This window comes from Lepidochelys kempii, chromosome 2 (genome assembly GCF_965140265.1).
Source record: "Lepidochelys kempii isolate rLepKem1 chromosome 2, rLepKem1.hap2, whole genome shotgun sequence".
NCBI lineage: Eukaryota > Metazoa > Chordata > Testudines > Cheloniidae > Lepidochelys > Lepidochelys kempii.
Window position 1 is genome coordinate 210,374,274 of NC_133257.1, and position 20,541 is coordinate 210,394,814.

Here is a 20,541-nt window from a genome sequence, read left to right on the forward strand (position 1 = left end):
CTGGGCTTTGGGCTTCAGCCCCTGCCCCCAGTCGTGTGGTGGCGGGAACTGGCCCCAAGCTCAGCTCCCCTCCATCCACCCAGCTCCCGATGCCTCCTCCGGCCCTCATCCATCTCTCCTAGCCGCCGCTGCCTCCCACGATGTCCCCCAGCTGCATAGCCCCAGGCTTGCCCCAATGTGTCCTCCAGCCCCGGGCTTTGGCTATGTGGCTGCAGGGCTCTGGCCCTGGATCCCGGGGTCCGGCCCTGGGCTTACCCCCCATCTATCCCCCCAGATCCCCGCTGCCTCTCCCAGCCACCCGTCCAGGGCTTAATTTGTCCATTGGCTTGCCGGGGCTGAGTAAGTCTGCTGTGAAAAGTGATATTTGTATGTTTTTTAATATCACTTTTCATTGCCTTCCAGCTAGCTAGTCTGCTGCTGTGGAAAGTGATAATAACAAACATACAAATATCACTTTTCACAGAAGCAGACTTACTACTAGCAAGTCTTAAAACAAACAAACAAACAAAAACAAACAACCCCCAAACCAGGCAACTGAAAAAGCAAAAGAAACAACAAAAAAAGACAAGAACATGCAAAGCACCTTATTCGTGTTTCTATTCTAAGTCCAGTAAAGAATAGTGATACCTGTACATTATTTTTTATTGAGTCTGGAAAAATAAACCCCCACATAAATAAATTACAATAATTTGGATATGTATAGGACCCTACCAAATTTACGGTCCATTTTGGTCAACTTCACGGTCATAGGATTTTAAAAATCGTAAATTTAACGATTTCAGCTATTTAAATCTGAAATTTCACAATGCTGTAATTGTGGGAGTCTTGACCCAAAAAAAGGAGTTGGGGCGAGGGGTTGCAAGGTTATTATAGGCGGAGATGTGGTACTACCACCTTACTTCTATGCTGCTGCTGGTGGCGGCCTTGCCTTCAGAGCTGGGCAGCTAGAGAGTGGTGGCTGCTGGCCAGGAGCCCAGCTCTGAAGGCATAGCTGCCACCAGCAGCGCAGGAGTAAGGAGAGTATGATATAGTATTGCCACCCTTGCTTCTGCTGCTGAGGCACTGTGCAGAAGTAAGGGCAGCAATTCCACGACTCCCTCCCCTAAAATAACCTTGTGACCCCCCCCCGCAAGCTCCCTTTTAGGTCAGGACCCCCAATTTGAGAAATGCTGGTCTATCCGTGAAGTCTGTGTAGTATAGGGTAAAAGCACACAAAAGACTAGATTTCACGTGGAGGAGACCAGATTTCACGGTCCGTGATGCATTTTTCATGTCTGCGAATTTGGTAGGGCCCTATATAATGTGCATATTTATTTGTTTTTCCTGAAGCTAATTAAGTATTTTAGGAAACATTTTAGGAAAAATTGTCATATAACAAATGACAATTGTTGAGCCCTGTGTGGCAGCCAGTAGGCCCTAACGCCCCCACCTCCCTGCATTGCCCCTGGTCCGTCCCCACTGCCTCCTCGGACCCTGAGCTCCAGCCTTGGGCTTCAGCCATGCAGCGGTGGGCTCTGTCTACTGGGAACCCCTGGACTAAACTGAGCTCACTAAAGAGAATGAGGGATGAATGGGAGTAGGGCAGAGAACAGAGAAGTATGAAGAGAGATGGGGAGGATAAATCAACACTTTCTCCTTCCCTTGCTTCATTTGTTTTGTTGTTCATACTAATTTTGGTATTCCACATCCTATTTGTTTCAAAGATTGAGTGGGGCTACAGCACTAAATTAATCTCTGATGTAATTCAATTGATTGATAGCTTTGCACCAGGAATGATTTGTTCTACAAAACTTAGGGATGGGCTACTATTCTACGTATTATTGTGTTCACTCATGCAGACTTGAACTATATGTTAATTCCACAGAAAAAAAAGACATTAAAATAAAATGAATGGCAGGAGTTTTTGGAGTCCTTACCCACCCATATGAGCACTTATGCAGATAAAAGAATGGCACGTTGTCATAGCTTAACAGCAATGTTAGATGTGCAGTCGAGGTTGGTGATCCAAGAAATTGCTTTGGGTGAGACACAGCTACCATCAGGATATGATTGTGTGGGGCACTGGTTGACAAGGTGTTCCATTGTTTGAAGTTTCTTTCCACAAACAGGTGTCACTTTTCATTTGTGGAGCAAGTAGGCACATCTGTCATGTGGCTGTTATTCATAATGGACCATATTTTCTGTGGGAGTGAAAAACCTTTGGGTTCTTCATTTGGACCCTTGATGAGGTCTTCATTCAGGACATTGGCATGCTTCCACCTTGCTTGCTATTAATCTCCAGGGGAACATCCCAAGTCTTCAAACCCTTAAACTGCAATCCCAAATGGTTTTCTGGATTTAAATTGGAGTCTTTTATATTATTTAGGTCTTCATGTATTGGGAGATCCTTGTATTCTCAAATATGATGGGACTCCGAAAGGATTCTCATGTCATGATGAATTTGGGGTGGGAGGATGTGCACTAATATTGGAAGCCACAGTTGTGACACTGATTTTTACTATGCCTGTAATGATCCACATAATGGTGTTGAGAGTTGCCAAGTGATGTGTGGAAACTGTGTGTTCAGATGGGTGAACAGCATTCTGTGGCAGAGTAATTAAGAGGTCTGTAAAGTTTGTGGCCAGTGAAGAGTTCTGTGAAGTCTTTGCATCAGCTCCCACAGATTGTTCCTGCCAGTTTCTGGATGAAATGTACATGTATTTTTTATTTTGTCCTGAATATTTTTCAGGTGCTGGTGATATGTGAGGGTTTGATCTAATGTCACACAAAGATATTTCATGATGGGATCATTTCTTATCAGCTGGACACAGAAGTCCACGTGCAGTTCTGCTGTAGCCCTTCAATTGTTTAGATGAAACGCTAATGCAGTCTGAGTGGAGTTTGGTTTTAGCCGCCAATATAAGAAATATTTTTCACTGGTTTTAAGGTCCATGGTTAGGATTTGTTCTATTGTAGGTCAATCCCATGCCTGTGTAGTCTGAGCAATGTCATCAACATAGAAAAATTTCTGTGGTGGTGTATGATGAAGGGTGCTGGTATATATATTAAACAGGATTAGTGTTAGGACTGATCTATTTGACAGGCCATCATTGAGCCTGCTGACCTGGTCACCAAGGAATCTATGACAGGTCAGAACTTCTCAGAAGAATTTTATCATTGCATTGCATGGGATAATTTTGCTGGCTTTCAGAAGACCATTCCTCCATATGGTGTTGTATGTGGCAGATAAGTCTAAGAAAGCTGCCCCAGTCCAGAGTTTTCATTAGAATCTCACTTGTGTGTAGTGTTAAGGCTAATACTTGGTTGGTGCAGCTGCACCTGGTCAGAAACCTGCTTGTTCGTTTGGTAACATTGTTTCTGCAAGCAGCAGGATCCTCGCCAATATTATTCTCTCTGTAAGCTTGTACAGCATGTGAAGGAGTGATCTGAGCCAATATGATGGTTTCCTGGGTTTGGGGATGACAGTTACCATAGCTTGGTGCCAGATCCTCAGGATGAACCAAAAGGAATGTATTTTATTAATGTTGTCACCATTCATGTACTATAAACAGCAGCACACCCTTCCAAAGGTGCAGTGAAGTGGATGAAGTAGTTAACTACCAAGATAATTTAGCTGCGAACTTAAGTGTTCAACCCATGCCTGCAAATTTTAACTATTATCCTATCCTGTAATTGCATCAGTAGAAATTATTATCGACGTTATGTTGGTGTAAGTGAGACTAGAATTTGGCCCTTAATCTGTAGTACTGTGTATCATAAGTATACTTTTAGGTGAACTTGTCATATAAAGGATTGCGCATGGTTTGTTTACCATACAGAGTACACAGTACTATGAGATGCTATAAATGTATACCTACAAGTGTAGGAAAAAACCCTGAATTGTCTGAAAAAAGTGATCATGTGATAAAGCACTGTAGTGTAATACAAATGCACATGGGGAAAACTCACTTCAAATTTAATTCATTTTGATCTTGACTTTTGAATTCTTAGCTGGGCAGACTTGACATTTTTGCTTAGTTTTGTGTATGGAATTTCCTAGATTCCCCCCCCCCCCCCCCCCCGAGGAAAAAAGATGGCAGGAATTTTTAAAAGGAACTTAATTCTCCAGAATTTTAAAGCTCTGCTGGCTTAAAAACCAAAACACACATCCTGTCCTATACAGGTTTAGGATGTGAGGAGTCAGCCCCTGTCCTAAATACCTTAGGAAATTTGCAGTAGAGCAGCTCTCCTGCAAACCTTATGAGCTGCAGAGCTTCTAAGGTGTATCGGAGTAGAGCTCCCTTGTGTGCATCAGGAAGTCCTTCCTCAGTCCTTTTTCACCTTTCTAGATGCTGAGGTGATAGTTTAACTTCATATTTTACCATATTCATTTTTAAGGAAATTAAGGCTCCTCTGCACTCTTAATTTATATGTGCAGGTGTCCTCAGATGGTTTTCCCCACTGTAACCCTATGGCACTCCAGAAACATGCAGGAGGGAGAAACCCTTTCCTACACCCCTGAGCAGCTCTGCACCAGAGACCTTGCCATAGCTTCTGGGCCCATTGCAAGCATGCACAGGAGCCTTCTCTCAACTCTGTAGCAGCTCTCAGGGTCCATGCTGGCAGAGCCCTGGCTTTAACCCCTTCTTCCAAGGTCAGCAGTATTTGAACTGTTTAGACACTTTTTTTAAAAAATAACATTTTTCCCTCCTCTCTCATGGAACTTAAAAATGTCTCAACCATTTTTGCACATTTTCATAAAGAAAGAAAATGACACTAAATTTGCCTTGGAGGCAGAGGTAGAGAGGGTCTTATCTTTTTTTTTTTTTTTTTTCTCTCCTCCACCTCCCCACTCCTTATCGTCCCTCCTTCCTGGTCACTTTCTGATGATTCAGAAAGAACCAAATTTCTGATTTCATACTATTCTGTATTTGGAAAGCAATTGTTTTAAGCTTGGAAAGCTGAGAAAATCTTTTATTTAATTTATTCATTAGTTATTAATGATTCACAAGTGTGAGAGGAATGTATTCAGGTATACCTTTGCGGTATTGTTTAAAACAGGAGATGGACTAAAATGGAAATAGCTGGTACTCCTTGATACTTTTGGTTTGTAAATTATATCTACAGCCATATCTGCTGGTTGCGGCTGCCATGTTTTGGCATCACTTCTAGAAAAACCCCTCCTCCTGGAGTCATACTTCAGATAGGCCAAGTATTTAGGGGAACACTGGCTCTCAGAAGTGCCAGAAGTGTTCTGTATTTAAAAACATCACATTCTGACTCCATTTCAAATTTGTTCTTCCATTCTGGCTGCTAGTAACGTTTGTAGAAAATTAAGTACTGTTGTTGTTGGACTTCGAATGGCAGCTTTCGGGACCATTTTAAAAATTGTGATTTCAAATGCAGATTACCATTTTAGTTTGTACTCAAAATAAATTCATTTGTAAGAAAACATAAAATGTTTTAATTAGAAAAATATTCTGACGCTAGATGCATTAACCACAGTGTGCTATTTGCATATACTAGACATGTTGCTTCCTTAAACACATCAAAGCATAAGAGCAATTAAATTATGTACCCTAAGACCGAATATTCCATTAATACCTGGGATCTGTATTTATTACACCAGCTGCAGTTTAGTATAACTGCGTAGTTTACAGGCACACCATGCTTCTGTTGAAGAGAATGGAAAATAAATATCTTAAGGGTTTTTTATTCCTGTGTGAATAATCCCACCAGATTGATTTCTGTCTTTCTCAATTTCCAGTAAGGTTTCTATGAGATTCAATAAATATTTCAGTGAGAGACCTTACATAGCATAAAAGAAAAGTACAATTATTTGGACCTTCAGGTGGCACACACGGTAACCCTTCTGCTTAAAAGGAAATGCAATTAAATGCGTGGGCAGAGTAAATACTTTTCTGTGTGTACCAAACAAATCTGTTTTTGTGTTTTGGTTTAGCAGTTATTTTTGGAAACAGAAGAACACAAACATCCCTGCAAACGAATAATATAACTACACGTATGCTGTTGTACAATGGCACAAACCTGGCACTAATTAAAAATGTATAAATGAACTAAGAACAAGACAGCATTTTATTTTTTTTTTGTTTGTTTTTGCCTAATTTTAACCAGTTAGAACAGCATGGATTTGAAAGTTTAACTCAGACTTTATTGGATTTGGGTAGGAAAATGATGAAAAAGAGGAGAAAAAAATTCCAGTTAAAAGGAGAGTGAAAATGGAGTTAAAGGCACTATGGTGAGTGCTTTAGAGAACTGATAGACCAGGCAAAATGAAAAACAACTCTGGAGAGATTGAAAAAGGAGTGTAGAGAGGAGTAAAATACTAATGAAAAAATCAAGGGGATAGCCCTGCCCTTCACTCTTCACTGCACCCATTGGGAAGTGTGGAAGTTTTGCCTAATCCTGGACCTTTGGATTGTGGCTGGCCTCTGATAGGGCCCTACGGACTTGGGGAAAGGATCTGTACACTCTCTTCTCTTTTCCACTGCTCATTTTCTAGCCCCTGTTTATCATCTGAATTGCTGTAACGTAACCTCTTCCATACTTGTTAAATCACTGCAATCTGAATGCCATTCCCATTCACTGCTGACTTGGAGTGTCTAATAATTATTCTTTTAGCTTTCATTAAATATCAGTGCTTCATGTGTCAATGATTTCTGGAATCCTCTGTCTTTATATCTGTGACTCCACAGCTCTATAAAAGACAGCCCTTCACATTTTTAACAAAGCATATTGTTTGACAGCTGGAATAGTCCAACAGTTCTTCCTATATAGAAAATGATGATGGAATACACTTGTAGTGGATCAAAATACACATTTGAATGCGCAACTGAGATAAGGAAGTCCTCCTTTTCCACTTACTTGGCTAGAATATAACTCTTATCTCATTTTTTGATCTGAAAAGCAGTCCTTCAACATTTTACATGATTTTTGTCAGAAGAAAACTTGACAACCAATGAGAAAGGGTTTACTCTGGTGCTACTGACACAGTTATTGTCATTTTCACGTTATGCTCTTCATTTTGATGCAAAAAACTCAAAAAAGCCCTTTTTATTTCAGTAACGTGTTGTGATCCTTTGCCACCTTGCTTTCCAGGAATGAAGAGATCTCCAAAGAAAATCACAAAATAAGGATAATTTTTATTTGTTTTTATTTTCAAGGCCTGATCAAAAAATAGAAGACACAGCAGAGACTAATGCTGAAATTCTCGCCCGCCTCACATCTGCGGTAAGATTATCACATCAAAGTTTGTACTGATCCCATTTGAAATATTATTAAGTTGTGGATCCTTTCAAATGAAAACAGTGTCTGAGTGGGACAAATGGCCATAATGGAAATTCCAGTTTTATCTCTGGAAGGAAGTCATGGGCAGGAGGAGGTGTATTGGTATGTTAGTTTCACTGGTCAGAGCAATTGTTTTCTCACTTACACTTAGGGCATGTCTTCACTATGGAGCCAAATTGGCTCTGCTGCAATCAATGCAGCAGCAGCGATTTAGTGGGTCTGGTGAAGATGTGCTAAATCAATGGGAGAGCGCTTTCCTGTCAATTTCTGTACTCATCTCCTTCGGAAGAGTAAGATAAATCAGCGGAAAAGTGTCTTCTGTTGACACAGTGTGGTGTAGACACTGTGGTAAGTGGTTCTAGCTACGTCTACTTCAGTACATTATTCACATAACTGAAGTAGCGGAACTTAGATCAGTTTATCATGGCAGTGTAGACAAGGCCTATGTGTAAAAGAGAGAGGAATTTGGCCAGATGTTTCTCTTATTGTGAGACTGGATGTCCCCCAGGGTTGACCTCAGAAAGTTGCATCAAAGTAAGATTACAGTTTGCCCTGTCTATGCTAGGATTTTGTGTCTTAGCTATCTTGTTGTAAAACACATTATTTTTTTCCTAGTGCAGCCAGGAACTTGGTAGGTTAGATTGAGCTAACTACCTCAAATTAACATCACACCTTTAAATCATAATGTAGACAGCCTGGGGCATGGACTCAGTGCCAGGTATAGCAGGCAGCATTGGAGAAAGTGCATTAATCCACATTTCTCTGCCTGCATCTTAGTTTCTCCATTCACCTGCTACAACCCCTGCTCCTCGTTCAGTCTCTTCATGCACGACCCCAGACTCCCTGGCACAACTCCTCAACCTTCCCCTGCTCCTCTTCAAGCTGTCTCCTGCTTCTTATGTTCCCTTGTCTCCTCAGAGTTTCTTGTCCAGCCCACTAGCCGTAGAGTCCAAGACGTGGCCACTTCCCTGAGGCAACATGACTTGAGTATTATTGAAAACAGTTGAATGTGGCAGTCTTCCACATGCAAAGTCTGCATATACAGTGACCATCTTGGCTGAGGGCATATTGGGGAGGGAGGGATAGCTCAGTGGTTTGAGCATGGGCCTGCTAAACCCAGGGTTATGAGTTTAATCCTTGAGGGGGCCATTTAGGGATCTGGGGCAACTATGGAGGATTGGTCCTGTTTTGAGCAGGGGGTTGGACTAGATGACCTCCTGAGGTCCCTTCCAACCCTGATATTCTATGATTCTATGAAAGAAATGGAAGATGGAGGCCATTTTGAAAAAGGGAAATTTCAGGAGTTTTGAAGTCCAGGATTCTGAGATGGTATGAGACTTTAAAAAAAGCAACAACAAAAAACTCCCATAACTCTCTGAAAATTCATGATTAGAGCCAGAATAAGGCACCCTAGGCTCATGCCCAGGCTCCTAGGTCCTGGAGCCATGTAATTACAGCAGACTCTTGGTCTTCAGTGAAAAGTAAAAAGGTTTCTAGCCCTTATGGCTGAGAAGAAAAACTTGAAAAAGTGAACCAAATATAGGCCATTCAGTGACATCAGTCTCAGTATGCGGAGAGCCGGAAATGACAGCTGGGAAAGAACTGCCCCATGCATTTCAACAGGCTGTTAATTCAAAGACCCGCTGTGGGGTCCCACCAACACCACCCCAGCAGAAGACTGTGTATGTGGCAGGAGGAGAAGATGCAACAGAACTGATCCAGCCATGCAGATACATTCCAACAGCTGGGATAAGGATTGAGGGCCCCTCCTACTAGCACCCCTGCACTCTAGGGAGGGGATAGCTGACCCTTTTTACTGACCCTGCTGCTTCTAAGGGTATAGACCTCTACTGCCACTTCTGGATGTTGCCGCTCTGGGAAGCGGGGAGTTCTATGGCTATGCTACACCAAGTGGGGAAGTACAGGGGTGGAGCTGCAGGAGACACACTATGACATGGGGCCCATGGCCTCAGATTGCCTGAATCCAGCCCTACTTTGCAATACAATTGCACAAGTTGGTAACATCACATTCACATCCTTCTTTCCCTTACCCTTATCCCCCAGCGGCTGCTGGTATAATTCATCATGTTTCACCTAAACAGACTGTAAATACTACAGGGCAAGAACAGCGATCTATTTGCCCATAGAGCACCTTAACACTTATGGGGATGAATACACCAGTAATAATAATCTATATGTGCTACAAAGATGAAATATTCAAAAGTTCCTATGCGATTTTGGAATAAAGGTTGCACTGATTTTCATTTGGATTTGTGCTCCTAAACAATTCAGAAGCTTTTGGAAATCCTACCCTTAAAGTCAGCAGAAAGCTCAAGTTGCCATAGAACTGTAGGACATTGCAACACTACCATTCCTGCTGACTCTCACAAGCTCTTTATTTTAACTTTTAGTTACCCAAAATCAGCCTTGGCCCTCACAGTACATTTAAAAAAAAAAAAAAAAAAAGGCGCACGCACACGCAGACTGATCCAATACAGACAAAGGAAAGGCAAACTCCCCCAACAGGTATGTTACTGAGCAGATCAAACTGGGGATAAGGATTTGTCTGAGTCCACATTTCCATTAGGAATGAGTGACAGATCATTATTTCATGTCATGCTGAGATTACATACAAAATATTTTTTTGCTTCTTCGGTGGTATCTTACAGGTTGTTTTGAGCTTGGATGTCTGTTAATGTCACTGACAGTAATGAGTTGTCTGTTCTGGAGGTTTATTAGGTCTAAGCAAAGTTTTGTTTCTGCTACTGCTGTAAATGATGGCTTTTATTTCTTGTGTCTTGCCTAGAACGTGTTGGTTTGTGTGCTGTTTACATTTTGGGTCCCTGGTCTGTTTTATTAGTGTTATTGCCTCTTGCCTCTTCCCCTCCCTGGTCCAACACCCAAATGTCTTGCCCGCTCTTGCACTTGGTTGGTTTGAACCTGCCATGGAACTTTTCCATATGTTTGGGTTGCACTGCTGAATGCACTCTTCTGTGATTTTTCCCACCCCCACTCTCTGTGGTATTTGGTATTTTTTTCATGTGAAAGAGTCTGTATGCAAAATAGCTTCTGACTCGCATTCAAACTGTATCTTCTGGCAGTTGGTTTTATTGGATCTCTGCTTATGTTATGACCTGTTACTAAGGCTATTATTGCTACAGGTTTTTCCCCCAACTAGAGCTTAATGAACCTTGCTCATCTGGTTTAGTATTTCAGTGAGATTTCATTTTTAAAATATCCAACAGAATACCTTCCTCATCTTTCTATTCCACTCATTGGTGTACTCAGAGAATCTGAGGTTTCAGAGTAGCAGCCATGTTAGGCTGTATCCGCAAAAAGAACAGGAGTACTTGTGGCACCTTAGAGACTAACATATTTATTAGAGCATAAGCTTTCGTGGGAGACATTTCTCCCCCTTCCAAGGAATATCCCCAGAACAGGGGGAGGATGGGGCCAGAGAGGGGGAGTACACAGAGCCAGGAGCGGTGGAAGCGACTTAAAAGTGGGGGAGCACAGGAGTTAAAGTGAGAAAGATAGGGGAGATGTAGGCAGGAGTACAGCTGAGCAGAGCCTTAAGGTGAGAAGATGCAGCAATCCTCAACTTAATATCTTCTTTGTGGTTCTCTTGTATTTGATGCCACTATGACTGTGGCCATACTTCATGTGACGGTGGTTTCAATGTACATGTCACCCTATGTACCATTCCATATTCCGGGAACATGGTGTATGACATACTCACCCTTCATGAATCACTTATATTCCATAAAAATATTAGTGTGACGTTTTCATTAAAAATAGTTAAAATTCAGTAAAAATGGTTTCACTGTTACCTGGTTTGTGATTCAGGAGAAAGGGTGATAAGTGCCAATGTCTCAAAATGCTCAATGGTGACAAGGTGTCATCAAGGCAGTTTCTTTGAATTTAGGTCTGAAAATTCAGAATCTGAAAAAAAAACCACATGCATGCACACGCACACCACTAGCTGTGTGGACACTAAACAAGATATTGCCAAAAACTTGCTTTTCTCTACTGGATTAAGACCAGAAGCAAGCCAGCAACTCCCCCTGGAAGTGCTGCATGAAAAAAATGTACATATCTAGATTTAAAAAATAATAATTCTCTAGCCTCAACTGAGCTTTTTATGTCTTCTAAATGGCCTGATCCTACCAGGTGCTGAGGCCCTTCAGTTTCCATGGAAGTCAAGTGGACTTGAGGGTGCTGAGCACCTCTCTGGACTTGGCCCATAGTCCCTAGACTTTATATGTTCATTGGGCATATTATACATGCTATTTCAGTTTAAACACATTTGACATTTCTGAGGGGTACCCAATTCCCGTGCTCCATTTCACTGAATGAAATCTCTGGATAACATTCATTCACCCAATACACATGGGCAAGCTATTATCTTACTTCTGCATAAACAGCTTCAGGCAAAATTGGTATTTGCATGTCTTGTTGGGGAGACTAATCTGGGCTTAATTTAAAATGCATGTTTCAAGCAGTAGTTGTGCCTATAAATTACCATAAGAAATTGAGCTACTGAATATATAATTTGTGTCAAGTTTGCCACTACAAACCAAACATGCTATCTAAATGGTATCCTATGTTGGAAAACAATGCGGATGTAAAAAAAAAAAATTATGTAGATTAGAGGCTTGCTTATCCTCCTGTATGTCTAAAGAGTCTAAAAAGACCATTCTTTTGAACATTTTACTTTGTTATTGCACCCACTGCGGTTTTTGGTGCTACATGGAAGAGCAGGAGCCTAAGTGGCCATAGTTAAGAAGGTAGTGCCTACATAAATTTCTATTGAACTAAAAATAAATGTCAGGTATATATGTGGGATCTTCTAGATTTAGTGAAGGACAGACTTGGGGAATCTCAAACAAAAAGAGACAGTGCACTTAAACAGTCAGAACTATGAGCATTTTTAAAAATTATTTATCTATTGGATTAACGCTACCACCTCTACATCTTTTTCAAAAGTTTGAAATAGTCTTCTCTGTGTTAATGTTTTGAATGTGAGTTTAAACTGTAAGAAAGGCTGACTATCCTCTCAGAATCTGAAAATGAGAATTTGCATGAAATGTTCTCTCTCAGGTTATCCTAGACAACAAGGCACAAAAACTCAAAAGTTTAATTTGTACTTTAAAAATACAAAGTAAATCCAATGTGTGCTCTCTGACTGTGCTGTTTGGTGACTTCTCAAAGGATGAGGAAACTGTGCTTCACAGATATACTATATAAACATCCTAATGCTTTGCTTCATCACAAAACCTCTAAGAGCAGGTGGTGTAAGATCTTTGCAATATAAACACACATCAGGCTTCCCACAGTGCTCTGGTTTGAACAGTCAGTGAAAGGACACAGTAAAGAAGCTTCTTTTTGGGAGCCACACGGGATGTGTAAACAGTGTTAGATGCCTTGGAATGTTTCTCAAAACTCAAAGATAATTAGAATATTATGCTTAAATTCATGACTAAATAGGTTACACAATGTAAATGTATCCATTCAGGCACTTTAACTGCCTGCATGTCAGTAGGTTTATATAGACTTCGGCTTGGCAACATTGGTAGTAGCTCATTTTAACTGATAATACGAGCAAATGATTTGATAGACTAGATTCATTTGTTTTGACAGACTCTGCTTCATCCATCACAGAAAAGAGCAATACCATGTTTTGGGAGTGGGGAAGAGTGAGACTAGCACTCTGAGGCCGGGTCTACACTAGAAAATTAGGTCAGTTTAACCAGGTCCATCAGGGGTGTGAAAAAGCCACACCACTAAGTGGTGTAGTTAATCCGACTTGTATCCCTGTGTAGGCAGCACTAGGTCAACAGACAAATTCTTCTAGTGGCTTAGCTACCACTTTTCTGGGGGGTGGATTACCTACCTAGGATTATGCAGTTAGTGTCTACACTGAAGCACAGATGTGCCACTGTAGTGTTTTAAGTGTAGACAAGCCTTAAGAGTTAGTTTCATGTCTTTTACAAAGGTCTCTGCTCTTAGAGTGGGTATTTTTTGTTTGTTTGTTTTTTAAAGTAACCATTCTGCTGGAAACAAAATCATTTGCAGTTGTTTCCTGCAGTTCCACCAAACTTGGCTTTCTTAACCATAGCTATCTCTATTATCTCCTACAGTCCCCTTAACCATTGTTTAAAACAAATGTGCATTTCCCTAACTAATCAGTTCCAGAGTGGCTGAGTCATCAAGAGAAGGCAAATTGTACTGTAATTCTGAGAACGCAAAAACTTCCAAAAGAAACAATACCTGGTAATGAAACCCAATAGGGAGCAAGGAGGGAACAAGCCAAGAAAGGAAGCTAAATTGCAGTTAAGAAAAACATTCTATGATAGCGAAGATTTTATAAAAATTTATATAATTAGAATTTTGCCATTAGTGAGCTTTAGTTTGTAGGCCCATGCTGTGTCTGAACTATTTACCTGCTGGTAATTATTGTGTTTTATTCAGTCTGTGGCATAGCTGAGAGTCTTTATTCGCATTTCCAATAGCGTTAAGGATATGTCTTGCATCTTTAATTCTCTAAGATATACAAGACATCAGGTAGCTGCTAGACAGGTGAAGAAATTGTATCTTTCAATAGCCCCTAACTCTATAATTTTTACCCTGTAAATGACCGACACTGCAACACCATTTTCTGTCTTTTGAGTGTACAGATTCTGCCAGTCACTCATCATTCAGTTCCGTTTTTGACTAGAAACAGGTGCTGTTCTATGCATGGCAAGGCAGCTTGTACCCTATTAATGTATGACTAACAAAATTACCTCTCTGATTGCCCAGAAGCATTTACTGGCCTAGAAACAGTTGACAGTTTGACTCTTAGACCCAGCTACAAGTATTAATTCATACAAAATATTATTCTTCTGTCCTGTTGCTGCTCAAGAGGATTGTATATTCACAGTTTTGTTCCCAGTGTTGTGCTCTGTACATTACAGAGAATATTCATGTATTTCTTGTTTAGCTTGAATCCTTTGTGGGCTTTTGGTTAGAAGAAGGCCAATGAGATGTGTTCAGTTGTAAAGGTGCTGCCCAAGCAACAATGTCCAAGCTGCTATTTTTAGTGCACTAGCTCAAGCTCCACTAGCATGAGTCTGTCTACCTGCCTGGGAAGCTCACTCCCAGTTGCCGCGTAGACACACCCAAAGTGCAAAAGACCTTCCTGTACTTATAAACTGACTAAAGTCCAGTAGGTAACATTCACAGAAACCATTGGAGATACTGATCAAGAAAGGACCATTAAAAGAGATTCATGAGCTGCATGGTGCTAATTATGTAATAAATTTAAGGTATAACACGTGTAAAGTTCTCCATAGGGTGGAGGCAGAGGCTGCTAGCGAAGTAACTGAAACCGTGTGTGCTGGAGAACAGGCCAGAGTGTTTCCTGATTCTGTTCCAGTTCTTCTTTGAGTAGAGGAATTCATCTGTAGACATTAACCTAACGAGTGAAGAATTCTGGTTGGAACTTGGCTTGGCTTTTCCCTATTAGGCCAAGAATATCTTATGGAAGACATGTATTTCTCTATGGCAGTAGGGGGCAGGTTATTATTTTGTGGATGAGCAGGATGAGAAGAAGGGATAATTTTCAGAATCTCTGGAAGTGCAATTGAGTATTCTTCCTTTGTCTACAGTTAAAAGGTCTTTTTTTATACTTTCCCCTTACTGTGACAATCACTGCTCCAAGCTGTGGAACAATAAAGAGTCAATGGGACTACTCACATACTTAAAGTTACGCACATAGTTTAAATATTTTGATGGAGCATGAGTCAGATTGCTCAGCACCTTTAGGATCAAGTTCTTAAGCTCAATATTAATTTCTGTTTCACTGAGTGGGTATGCTCAAACTTGTGCTTTTTATTATTTATGAAATAATCATTCACTGTTTATCTTCTGGTCTGAGGGAGGGCAAAAAGAATCTTACTGAGAATAGTGGTAATAGAGCTGGTTTAAATTTTTCAAACTTTTGTTCAGATGGGAACCTTTTGCAAATAAATGGTTTTTTTCTAAAGTTTCAGGTTGGGTTTCCCACCCCCCCCAAAAAAAAACCAAAACAAAACAAAACTGGACAACGGAAAATTTAGTTGGTGTTTTGCCTTTTGGATTTTCCTTCCCCCCTTCTCTGTAGGTAAAAGAGTTGACAAACTGTGCAGGTTACAAGAGCATTATTATGTTTATATTGGATTGTTATATGTGTTTTTGAATTAATCTTATATCTTCAATGCTTTCTAAAAGAGAGTCATCTTAGAAGTAATAAATCTGTGTTTTGGGGATCAATAAAAAGGATATAGGTAGATTTTCCTCTTTTGTGTTTCATTTGGGAGGATGAGGAGAAACTGGTGGGTTTGTAGATGGAGTGGGAAATATTGCAGATTTTTCTTCCTCCAGAAATAATAATTTCCTGCAGGAAGCTGTAAAATAATTAACTCAATAATGAATTAAACTTCGCTAGTGCCTTCCATCAGTGCACATCAAAGCATGTTAGCTTTACAAACATTGCCAATGAATTAACTTAAGCCTCACAACATCCTGTGAAGTAGATCAATATTTCTGGCCTCATTTTATAGATGGGGAAACTGAGGCAAAAATAAATTCAGATTTGCCCTGGGTTATCCAGGAAGGGTGTGGTGGAGTCAGGAATGGAACTCTGATCTCCTGATTTGTAGACCAGTGTCTTCGCTGCAAGACCAAACCTGTTCTTCAGTAAGAAATAAGAGCTGACAGACTAAATGGAATGAGGTAAAAATGTGTAAATACTGGAGGAGATGATCATGATTTAGATGATGTGGTGTGCTTTGCACTGGTGTATTTCACCTGTATGAGGGTAGAAAGAAAGAAAATACCACCCTATAATATTAATTACCATTACAGCTTTGTTCTTAAAACAATCTTTTTGAGGTGAAGAGCTGATTGAGTTGGTGATATGAAGAGATGTTACTGAGTAAATAAATACATAGCATATGCTTGCAAAACCTCAGCTCAACTCCAGCACAGAGAACTCACCTTAGCCCCTGGAGTCACAAAGCAAACACAGAGTTGCAGTGCAATCACAGAGGGAAAAACAAACGTTTGACTGAGAGGTGAGGAAGCCTTAGGTACATACACGAGAAGAAGTTTGTAGAGAAAATAAATCAAATGCCACAGTCAACAGAATGGCTTAATCTCTACGGAATATGCAAAATTTACATGAAACTAAAATCACAAAAAAGTCACAGCATTCCCAGTTGAAAGAAAAATGGGATTGCTGGAAAACGTGGGTCAGGTTTTAAAACCAAACAGAAAAAACAAATTAGTGAAACATCTGTATTATTCTATATGCAATGAATATCTGGAAGATTATTAATTTGCTGTATCTTGCTGATACCGCATTTTTCTGTTTAATTATATATTTCTAACCATCATCTCTTTTTCTCATGTGTTAGGTACAGAAAGAACTAGCTGCTGTCATTGCTTTGAAAGCAAGAAAGTCAGGTGAGTACAGACAATTGGTCCTTAGTGGGGCTTTATAACATTGTTCTTCTCTGTCATTTATTAAAGTATTTGATTCTTCATTGTTGACTTATTAAAATGTAGGTTGTATTAGAAAGCAAGAAATACAAAATCTCATTCCCCATTAAAGGACTGTGTGGTGGAAGAGTCTCTTGTATCAACACTATATAATTACCGTGGTGTTCCCGCCATCTGGTATCCCACCTGATAAAGTGTAAAGGCAGAATAGTTGCTGAGAGTGTGAACTGTTTGGGGCTGCTTTAGTTAAGCACAGTGTAAGTCTTCTTTTTGCTTATATTTATATGTAATAATGTTTATTTGTTTATTACAAATGCACAGTTCTTGATTTTGAATGTTGTGATATTTCTGTTAACAAGATCGTGAATTACAAATTTCTTTGTGTATTTTCCCTATTACTGCCAACTTTGTTTTGGCCCTTTTTTTTTTTTTTTTTAATGATTTGCTATGTCCTTGTTTGCTGGGGTATATTTTGCTGCTTCTATACATCTCCTTTTAGGTGATATAAAGTGACAGCAAAAATGCCACCAAGAGCATGTTGCCTTAGGACTTGTCTATACTACACTGGTGTAGTGCAACCCATACTCTAGGGATTTTACCATTTAGAAAAATTCATACCCCTAAATAGGGTTGCCAACTTTCTAACGGCACAAAACCGAATTCCCCTGCCCCTTCCCTGCTGCTTCTGGGGCCCCATCCCCACTCACTCCATTTCCCCTCCCTCTGTCGCTCGCTCGCTCTCCCCCACCCTCACTCACTTTCACTGGCCTGGGACATGGGTTTGGGGTACAGGAGAGGGCTCCAGGCTGGGGCAGAGGGTTTAGGTGCGGGGGGGGGAGAGGCAAGGGCTCGGGGTGGGGCCAGAAATGAGGGACTCAGGAGAGGGCACCAGGCTGGGGCAGGGGTGAGGACTCTGGCTGGTGGAGTGGGCTTTGGGTTAGGGCTGGGGATGAAGGGTTGGGGTGAAGGAGGGGGCTCTGATCTGGGGCAGGGTGTGTGTGGGGGGGTGGGCTCTAGGGTGGGGTTGGGGATAAGGGGGTTGGGGTGCAGAAGGGGGCTCAGGGTTGGGGCAAGGTGTTGGGAGTGCGCAGGTTCTGGGAGGGAGTTTGGGTGTGGGAGGGGACTCCGGGCTGGGGCAGGAGGTTCGGGGTGTGGGGAAGCAGCCCCCAGGTCTCTGCAGTCCCGTGGCGCATGGGTGGCCAGGGAGGCTCTGTGTGCTGCCCTCGCACTCACAGGCACCACCCCCCAGCTCCCATTGGTTGCGGTTCCTGACCAATGGGAGCTGCATTTGGGGCGATGGCAGTGTGCGGAGCCTCCCTGACTGGCCATGCGCCTAGGGCTGCAAGGACCTGGCGGCTGCTTCCGGGAGTTGCTCGGAGCTAGGGCAGGCAGGGAGCCTACCTTTTTGACCGAGTCCCTTTTCCCGGGCATTCCATTCAAACCGGATGTCTGGCAACCCTACCCCTAAATGAAATAGTAATACTGGTAGAACTTTCAAGGGTAGGCAAGGCCTTTCTAATGCATTATTTTAAGAATTTGGTATGGCAGCTCAAATTTGCAAAAAGCTACTCCTATGGTCCGTTTAACTAGTGCATGCTTGTTTTTGTTTTTAAACAGTAACATTGTATTTGCATTTCTTAATGCCTTATGTTGGAGTAGTGTATGGAGAGGTATTGCAGGGTCAGGCATTATAGTAAGGTGTAAATTAAGTTAACATTCTTATTGTTTTAGGGGAAGAGTGAGTTAGGATAGCTGTTTACTCTTATTTACTTTATTGCTGATGGTTAAGGTCACAGCCATTAGCTCTAGTCTTGACTGTTAGTTTATATTGATAAGCTTTATTGCTTTCTCAGTGTGTCTTGCCTGATAAAGCTTGGAGTATTCCGAGAGAGAGCTTCTTACAGTATGTTAAGATCTGAAAGCCCCACATCTTTCCATCATATAGTTTTCCAACCATGTTCAAAATACCATGTTTACAGGAAATAAACCACCAACTGTCAGACAAAGAAGATTTGTGTGCAAATTCTCTTTTGGCATAAAACCAGTGGAGTTGGCTCCTGAATTAACTATCCTCACTCCCATCCTGATGTAGGTGGCATGTTGATGTGAGACAGGGCTTATCCGTAGGGAGAGCATGTGCCACTAATGTAAGGGAGAGCAGCCGTGTGGCTACTCTACTTCAAATCAGGGCTGGTGCAGTATGGCTTCCTTATGTACTGACTGGAACTTGAACACATGAAGGAATCTGCTTCTCTTTGTAGAGATCTGTTTAAAAGATTCTTACAGATTTGAACCCCTCAAGACACGGATGTTTTGCAGAAGCCCATGTGTTGATTGTATTTTTTATTGCATATCCCTAAACATTTCCTCTTGAGCTTTGGTTAGCACTTTTGTTTAGGGCAAAAAATGGGTATTTTGCTTGATTAAAGGACTGTGGAATTTGGCCCTGAGTGATTTTAATTTGTGGAAGTGCCCACACAGTGGTTTAATTATGCTGGCAAAACTGGCTGATTTGTACTCTGATGTTGTTTTTCTATGATACTGATAGCAATAATCACTTGGTCACATTGTCTGCTTTTATACAGCACTCTTCATGCAAACATTGTAGCCTGCTTTACAGAAAGGTAAATAATATTTGCTGTGCTTGGGCAGGGGGAATATTAACTCTGGGTGCCTAGAGGAAATGTGTGTATTTATCAGAACTCCACTCTTTTTCTGGTTGTGTTTTGTTTTGTTTTAAAAATTAAATAAGATTTGGCCGTGGTACATGCTCATGGTAGAAGAGGTTTCATCAACATATGAAAAGAGGTAATTATGACTATTTCGTATCTTATACCCATGGTGGAAAGAGGCACCATGTTCTTGTCAATACCAGACCATACTTGATGGGGAATGTGTGTTACCAGTAAATAAATCAATCTATTAGGGCGTTGAGAAAAGGATTATGGTCTTCCAATAAATTACTCGAGGAAAGGGACAAAACTAGGGGGCAATTCACAAATGGTAGAAGCAAAAATGGAAAACCCAAACAAAAAACACCACTCCTTTCAAAGCAAGGGAAAGAAAATGAGAGAGACATTTATTGTGACATTCATGTCAATATATGTATGTTGCTCAGATATCCTTGTGATTGACATGGTACAAGAAGATAGATATTTTGGAATTCTGCACACACACTGTTTTAAGCCAGTATCTTTGAAACCAAAAAAGGAAGACTAAATTTCACCACTCGTAGCAACTGAATATCTCAGCAACATTGCAGTGCCCAGACACCATTGTTACAGTTTTATTTGATTAGATTAAAACTCATTGTAAAGGAGCCTTGCAAGGGAGAAAAATGGTTTTGTGCTCTTCTTTGTGGTATATAAAGCATGCATGAAAATTGCTGCTGTTCCTGTCTATTAACCTTAGAAATAGTTAGATGAATTAAGTCTTGTTTTCCTTGGAGAGACTGGAGTCTTCTTAGGGAATCAGTAAAAGAGGCAGGACCTTTCTCAGCCTTAAATTACAGGAATGTTGGTGTTTTGAATTATCAATTTATTTAGAATATTGTTTGTTGCTGGTAGCTCCCATAATGTGCTGTTTTTCCAAAAATTGAAGGAAACAGTCTCTTAACTGAATAGTTTTTAAGAGAATTTTCATTTGTCATAAGAACATAATGGTGTTATGTAAATAATCTGTAATATGTAATTTTTGTATTTACTTGTTAAACACTGATTGTAAGGTCAGCAT

The 20,541-nt window shown here is 40.8% G+C and overlaps 1 protein-coding gene across 3 annotated transcripts in view; it reads left to right on the forward strand.

Annotated features, from left to right (window-relative positions):
• The window catches only part of RAPGEF5 (Rap guanine nucleotide exchange factor 5), a 219,319-nt gene that overhangs the window by 48,142 nt on the left and 150,636 nt on the right, over window positions 1-20,541 (forward strand). For all 3 annotated transcript variants that reach the window (XM_073333740.1, XM_073333743.1, XM_073333742.1), the window contains exons 6-7: window positions 7,164-7,230; window positions 16,725-16,773. In XM_073333740.1, the coding sequence (XP_073189841.1) occupies window positions 7,164-7,230; window positions 16,725-16,773 (116 nt within the window). The remainder of the gene's footprint in view (window positions 1-7,163; window positions 7,231-16,724; window positions 16,774-20,541) is intronic.